Here is an 8,253-nt window from a genome sequence, read left to right on the forward strand (position 1 = left end):
CAGTCTCAAAGAAAACCATTAGTAACACACTACGCCGTCATGGATTAAAATTCTGCAGCGCACGCAAGGTCCCCCTGCTCAAGCCAGCACATGTCCAGGCCCGTCTGAAGTTTGCCAATGACCATCTGGATGATCCAGAGGAGGAATGGGAGAAGGTCATGTGGTCTGATGAGACAAAAATAGAGCTTTTTGGTCTAAACTCCACTCGCCGTGTTTGGGGGAAGTAGAAGGATGAGTACAACCCCAAGAACACCATCCCAACCGTGAAGCATGGAGGTGGAAACATCATTCTTTGGGGATGTTTTTTCTGCGAAGGGGACAGGACAACTGCACCGTATTGAGGGGAGGATGGATGGGGACATGTATCGCGAGATCTTGGCCAACAACCTCCTTCCCTCAGTAAGAGCATTGAAGACGGGTCGTGGCTGGGTCTTCCAGCATGACAACAACCCGAAACACACAACCAGGGCAACTAAGGAGTGGCTCCGTAAGAAGCATCTCAAGGTCCTGGAGTGGCCTAGCCAGTCTCCAGACCTGAACCCAATAAAAAATCTTTGGAGGGAGCTGAAAGTCCGTATTGCCCAGCGACAGCCCCGAAACCTGAAGGATCTGGAGAAGGCCTGTATGGAGGAGTGGGCCAAAATCCCTGCTGCAGTGTGTGCAAACCTGGTCAAGACCTACAGGAAACATATGATCTCTGTAATTGCAAACAAAGGTTTCTGTAACAAATATTAAGTTCTGCTTTTCTGATGTATCAAATACTTATGTCATGCAATAAAATGCAAATTAATTACTTAAAAATCATACAATGTGATTTTCTGGATTTTTGTTTTAGATTCCGTCTCTCACAGTTGAAGTGTACCTATGATAAAAATGACAGACCTCTACATGCTTTGTAAGTAGGAAAACCTGCAAAATCGGCAGTGTATCAAATACTTGTTCTCCCCACTGTATATATACATACACACACTACTGTTCAAAAGTTTGGGGTCACTTAGAAATGTCCTTGTTTTCGAATAACATAAAAGAACATCAAATTGATCAGAAATACAGTGTAGACATTGTTAATGTTGTAAATGGCTATTGTAGCTGGAAACGGCTGATTTCTAATGGAATATCTACATAGGCATACAGAGGCCCATTATCAGCAACCATCAGTCCTGTGTTCCAATGGCACGTTGTGTTTGCTAATCCAAGTTCATCATTTTAAAAAGGCTAATTGATAATTAGAAAACCCTTTTGCAATTATGTTAGCACAGCTGAAAACTGATGTGCTGATTAAAGAAGGAATAAAACTGGCCTTCTTGAGACTAGTTGAGTATCTGGAGCATCAGCAATTGTGGGTTCGATTACAGGATCAAAATGGCCAGAAACAAATAACATTCTTCTGAAACTCGTCAGTCTATTCTTGTTCTGAGAAATTAAGGCTATTCCATGCGAGAAATTGCCAAGAAACTGAAGATCTCGTACAACGCTGTGTACTATTCCTTTACAGAACAGCACAAACTGGCTCTAACCAAAATAGAAAGAGGAGTGGGAGGCCCCGGTGCACAATTGAGCAAGAGGACAAATACATTAGAGTGTCTAGTTTGAGAAACAGGCGCCTCACAGGTCCTCAACTGGCAGCTTCATTAAATAGTACCCGCAAAACACCAGTCTCAACGTCAACAGTGAAGAGGCGATTCCGGGATGCTGACCTTCTAGGCAGAGTTGCAAAGAAAAAGCCATATCTCAGACTGGCCAATAAAAAGAAAAGATTAAGATGGGCAGTCTGAGATATGGCTTTTTCTTTGCAGCATCCCAGAGTCCCCTCTTAGATTATTTCCCAAGCAAAGTCAGGCTCTGAATGTCAAAGAAACTAAACAATGATAGTGCTTTGGTCCGCATCAGAGTCACATCTTTCCCAGGTATTTTACAGCTTGTTTCTAGCATTAAGCATCGCGGACCAAAGCACTGTTATAGATCACTTTATATAATGGATTTATTTTTCTTAAAAATCTTAAGCTAACAAGGGGTAGGCCTGTGCTTTTTGCCATTTTATTTAATAAAAGGTAGGCCTATGGCATAACCTCTCATACCCCCTAAATTCGAGTCTTGGTTTTAACTTAACAGGCCTTCACTGACACTGGTAGGCTATTTAAAGAGTGCAAGGTGGGTGGAGGAATTGACCGACAAAAATCTATGGATATAGCAGCCTGTAACCTAATTTCGTCTGTCAAACAGAAATAGGCACCAACACAAAGCCCTCTTCTTGTTAGTCTAAATAAAATAAAGACGGTTGCAATACTTGAATTTGCCTGCTTTCAGCACCATAAACTGTCCATTTCCGATTGATTGTGCAGCGGCTGCTGCTGTTTCAGCACCTAAATGTAAATTACTCAAATCTGGCTTATTGTGAGGTCAATAACTCTGATAAATACATAATGGGCAAGAAACATATTGTTTTTCATAAAATCTATTATAGTAGTAGCAAGCTATCAAAGTTGACCTCTGGTCCTCCTTCTCATCTTGGCACTCTCCTTTCTCAAATTGAACAGAACAAAGGCTATGTGAATTCTTTGGACTAGGACTAATCAGATATTATTTTTGGAAGAAACCTTTGACTCTCTTCCTAAAATGCCACCGTAGCCCTACATAGCACAGCCATTGGTTAAGCAGTACACAAAAAAAGTTTTCGATCCGCAAGAGCAGAGCAGGCAGATCAGGGGAGGGTCATATAATTACAAATTACATGACCCTCCCCTGGACTAGATTTAAAAAATACTAAACCCTCCCCTTGACTGAAATTGAAAAAGTATGACCCGCCCCCATTTTCCTCCAGGTAACCATTCTGTAAATTTCAGATACGCCCCATAGAGAAAAGAGATTATAGCCACACTGGACCAGAGCAACCCAACACATGTGATTCCTGTGACTGCTTCTCCCCTTACATGTACCAAACAATATATATAATTTCCCCTCTCCGGGTAGACCAACACAGAAAGACCATAAAGAGCAGCTCTGACAACACAATATGTCAATATCACTGGGGATCAAAGGAGAACGCTGGATAGGAGAGACACTGAATAAACTAATAAAACAGGCTCTTATCTGAGGAGGGGTCCTTCCACAATGACCTCTGTTTGCGTCACATGGGGTGACTTTTAGATGCAGCTAACCCTGGCTCATCTCAACTTTTAACATGCCACTCCATTGAAATTCACGAGCCGTCCGATTGGCCCTCTGTGTCTTAGCGGGATACCACATGCTTCCCCCTTTCCGTGACCACCATATCTAATCGAAAGTTTTTAAAAAACGAATTTCAACCAATCAAAGACAGCCTCTCCCTCTTGAGCTCATAGAGAGGCCTTCAGAGAAGCAACTGATCTTGGCTCAGCCTTTGATGCAGAGAGTGAAAAGAGCGAGAGCGAGAGAGAGAGACAGACAGAGAGAAAGTGAGTGTAAGAGAGAGCGAGTAAGAGAGATAGAAAGGGAGGGGAAAAAGAGGGAGGATAGGCTGCCAAACCTGTCAGAGAATCTGTAAAGGTCAAACTATGATTAATATCAGTGTTAAAGAGTTCTCTGGGTTTGTATTATTGCTGAGCAAAAACCCTCAGGCATTGTCAAAACACAGGCATTTAAAATTGGACCCTCTTAAAACGACAAACACAAAACATTCAATTTACACGATAAAAAGCCGCCACAACATTTGCCTCCTGACCTAAATGAGTGTTACCATGCGGCACAGATGTTGCTGCTTTCCACTTCAAAGGCAACGGGGAGTGGAGTGGAGGAGATAGTGATTTGGTCCAATAATTACCAGTAAACCTCTTCAGGGCTTTCACTGGAGGTTGGCATCTATCTCCATGCCAATACTGAGACTACAGAGAAGAGAGGAACAGTGGTAAATCCAACAGGCCTATTGTGTGGTGGTGGCCACCAGGGACTCTCTTCCCCCCTCGCCCTCGTAGTGCTGTGGCCTCTTCAATACTAAACTGAGATGGTCCTTTTTAAAGGGCCATTCATATGCCAAACCAGGCTGACAGTTTTATTTGACTGGGCTGCTTGTTAACATGCTGAATAGCAGGGCTGGCCTGTGTTATGCAGATCAGATCGGGTTACTGTGAGGACAGACGTCAGTGGGCTTTCAGGGCGCTCACTGAGGCCGGGTTAAAACTCAAACCCAAACCCCAACCCCAACCACCCTCCCATCCCCTCCATATCCCCTCTACTCTGATTTTACTCCTACTTGGGTTTCAGCTTAGGCCTTGGTGCATACAAGAGCAGGCTTTGTCCAAACTGTACTGCAAATACCACGACTAACCTACTGTACCACGTGAATTAAGGTACTGGCAAGGAGAAATGACTGCAAATGGGAACATTTTCCAGAAGTCACAGTAAAATTACTATAACCTGCCCTAGTATTAACTACAGGTCAAGTGTTAACATTCAAGCACCATTATCATTGGCAGTGGTGCGCCAACTTGCCTTGGCAGCGCGTTGGGCGAGTTATTGAACACAGCTTTAAAACACACCAGTGAAGAGTTAAGTGGGTCACACAATCAGGCTGATCAGATATCTGCTCTCACACAGTGCTCATGTTAATAAGCTCTGTAATGAGTCTCATTAGCACAAAGAAAATTAATCAAGCCAACGGCTAGCATTAATAATTCAAAGGAGCGCGTTGCGCAAGCTAAATCCACTCCCGTCTCCCCCTATCCTAGCCTACCCTGCCTAGAGCTGCCAACTCTGGTTACACAGTTACACTGGCTCTCTAACAAACTGCCAGTAGGGTTAGTAATGTGCAGCTACTGTTCATCAGAATTTATTGCCATTATTGAAAAGATGGATAGATTGAATTGGTCTGAAGCCAGAGGCAATCAGACCAATCCCCTCAATCAATACAACTAGGCATACAGTAGTCTATTCAGAATAGTGTAGCTCACAGTAACTCATAACATATTACTGTTTGCATACATTGCTTTTCTGAGAACAAATCATGCTATATAAAAGTGACATAAAATCTTAATGGCGTTTTCCTTAGTCAATCTTTTTCAGACGGCTCAACGGTGGTGAAGAATCTGGTCAGTAGTATACCTCAGTCATTTTAAATGGATTACACTTGACTGGGCCTTCAATAGAACCTGAATGGGACCAGCCAACACAGTAAAACCACTGCAGAAGAGTAGGCATAAAACCCCAGGACACCAGCTTAGAGGAAGCTTCTTTTTATAGCGCGGAAGAAGGAAAGAAGAAAAAACTTGCTCAAACTCTTCCTGATATCTCAAGCTCCTGAATATTTAGAAAAGCATAAATATTTTAGGGAATTCTGACATACACACGTTTAAGTGTAGGGAATGGTAGGGGGATGTGGGTCTCAGCGCTTACTTAGCCCAGTCCCTTTTACTGTTAGTTATTCATTTCTGAGAGTTCAACCCAGTTCTTAAATGGCCTGGCTTTCCTCCAGACTCACACAGTGCATGTCGTCAAAGAGGGTGCTGCTGTGCAACTATTTCTGACATCAGCAACCTTTAAAACAGTGGCTGTTTTAAGGCTGTTATAGAGAACCAGATTTAGAAATAAAAGAAAAATAGCCCAGTCCCGATCGCAACCCACACCAACCATGATCATCATCAATAATGCCCCCAGGGAGACAATTCAAGGTCTGATTATGGCAGTCTTGCAGGTCCTTGTGTTGACTTAGTTGTTTTGACACTCTTAGTTAATAAACAGCAGGGTTGATCTAGTAGCCTAGCTCCAGTACTGTATGTACTATGTACGCACCTACCTTCTCCGATTCCCTAATCTCCAACACTGAAGTCAGCTAAAGTCCACATTCCAAATAAAACACCCATATCTACTGTATATCAATCGGCATGAAAACATGCTTTCCTGAGAACCAGAGAGGGAGAGATTGGTTGGAGTATTTTCTTTCCAGGAAGGAACAAAGGAGTTCAGTGATGTTTGTAGCCATAAAGTCCCCCATACTATTCTAGCTTCTGCACACAAAGCAGAGTTTTCAAGACCCGTCTGTAAGAAATGTCTGCCGTTGGGTCAGTTTGTCGGGAAAAGGTTTACTTTTATTGTGGCACTGCAAACACAGGCAATTAAAGGCACATTCCAGAGGTTGGCTGTTGCCCTGTAATAGTTTACAGAATGGAGGCCTGATGAGCCTCTGCCTAGCCTGGCAGGCCCTCCTCTCCTTTCTCATTGTAGATCCTATTTTACAGACAGATCAGGCTTGGCCTTCATTAGGGCTGCTTACATTGCTGATACAGAGGACTCTTTATGTGAACGTGTCTTTTTCTTGGAAGAAATGAAACCATCATGTAGAGGTTAAAGTTATTGCTTTCAATGATCGATGAGTCCCCTGATTTAACACTGAATAGAGCTTTTGCTTGTCATACCCAGTTTTAGTAAAAACTCTTGTAATAAAGTTTGCAAACACACAGTTCAACTCTTTTAAACAGTTCTGGAAAACTCATGTTGTCTTAATATATAGCCTAATAGTGAATCAAACCTAAACACAACACAGCTTATAAGTGCGGCATGACAAAGAATACCCAAAGCTCATTCCTTTCACTCTAAAACAAATACAAGTGGAGTGTGTGTGTAGAATGACTGCTTAAATATCCCATAATGCATGAATGGCTTTTTTAAAGTAAACTGTTATGTTAGGGCACACAGATCCTGAACAATGCCTTGATATGCATGGCTGAGTCCATTAAAAACCTTAACACAGGATGGCTTCAGTAACCCTCACAGGTGTCCTCCAGACCAGTGATCTTGCAAAGGAGGAAGTGTCCACTGCCTCAAACTGGAATAGAGATATGGTCCATACTATTCAAGAGCAGTATGTATTCAGAGTTTCCTCAAGATGTTTTCTCAAACAACGAGCAAGCACTATTCCACGGTACCAACTACCACCACTGAAACTTTGAACTGATACTGACTGAAGTTTTTGGCAGGGAGGGGGTGGAGACATGCCCTGCAAAAGTAAGGGTAAAAATAGACAATGAGAGAGAGGGTCCCTACCTCCATTTGTGCAGAGTGAAGCCGGGACACTGGTCTCCACACACGTTACACGGCTGTCCCCTCTCTGGTGCCTCAAGGGTGTTCAGCTAGTGACAGAGAGAAGAACCAATACATGATACCTCCTTGTATCACTCATCTCTTCATCAAACACATATGCTGTCTCTCACATGAAAACAATTCACATTGGGACAGAGTGGGTTTACAGATGACCTCGAAAGGCCTAGAAATATTGAGACATTACAATGACATCAATCCTGGTGCATTAGGACTACTCCCTTTGAGTATATGACTTGGGCCAAATTCCCCCAAAAAGAGAAAATTTGTTGAAAAAAGTTAGCTTTCTGTGCCTCTTTCTAGGAGCTCATAAATCCAGAAGTCAGCATAGTGATGCCTATAGGTAATAGAGGGAAAACACTGATGAAACAATGAACAGAAAGGTTTAACAAAGTATGCGTATTGGCATAGAATACAAGCCAACTATTCTTACATCAGCGGGCCAGTTAATGTGATTTAATTAGTCTTTGAATTGTACTGGTGGATGCGTTATCTTTCCCCAGCAGATGTCACTTCCCCCAGAGCAACGGTGCAAAGAGGAATGCACTGCTTTGCCGATTGAGAAACCAAGTCCACAGACTGCATTTACACAGCACAGTGTATCTGGAAACTGGTAACTGATGCTGATGTCGCGTGCGCTTCATGTAACCATCGTTTTACTACATTTCGGCAAAAACGTGGGATCCTATGAAAAACTACAACTTGCATCACTCACCGTTCTGCTGTATTCTCTCTTCTTGGAGCTGCGAGTGAACATGATAGTCTTGTTCCAGGACAGTGGGAAGAGAACTGAGACCAATAACGCAAAAGGAACACTTGGAGAGTGTCCGCGCACGTTCGTAAACAAATCTTGGCGCTCGACTTTCCTCAAACAAACAGAAAGCCCTGCCCTCGCGGTCCTATCCCGTTACCCCGTTTAATTCATGAATGAAGGAGCGCGGTTTCCGGATACTCCAGCTCCACCGTATTGCCTCCAATAGAAGCCGCAATTTCTGCGGACTATAGTAACCTTGACAGTTAAATAATGACACTTTACACTGTCATTATTAATTATATTTATAAAAGTAAAGTTTTATCCATACTCACTACATTCATTAGGCTACATAGAATCAAAATGTAAGTGACATTATAAGTGAATTGTCAGAGAGAGTATTTTTCGGACATTTGGAGGGCACATAGAGAAGT

The 8,253-nt window shown here is 42.7% G+C and overlaps 1 protein-coding gene across 1 annotated transcript in view; it reads right to left on the reverse strand.

Annotated features, from left to right (window-relative positions):
- LOC121574954 (prickle-like protein 2) overlaps positions 1–7,933 on the reverse strand; it is a 145,867-nt gene extending 137,934 nt beyond the window's left edge. The window contains exons 1-2 of the mRNA XM_045223262.1: positions 7,784–7,933; positions 7,015–7,100 (exon numbers count right to left, since the gene is read on the reverse strand). Of these exons, the coding sequence (XP_045079197.1) occupies positions 7,015–7,100; positions 7,784–7,825 (128 nt within the window). The 5' untranslated portion in view covers positions 7,826–7,933. The remainder of the gene's footprint in view (positions 1–7,014; positions 7,101–7,783) is intronic.
- Positions 7,934–8,253: the final 320 nt, after the last annotated feature.

Source organism: Coregonus clupeaformis, chromosome 10, assembly GCF_020615455.1.
Source record: "Coregonus clupeaformis isolate EN_2021a chromosome 10, ASM2061545v1, whole genome shotgun sequence".
Lineage (NCBI taxonomy): Eukaryota > Metazoa > Chordata > Actinopteri > Salmoniformes > Salmonidae > Coregonus > Coregonus clupeaformis.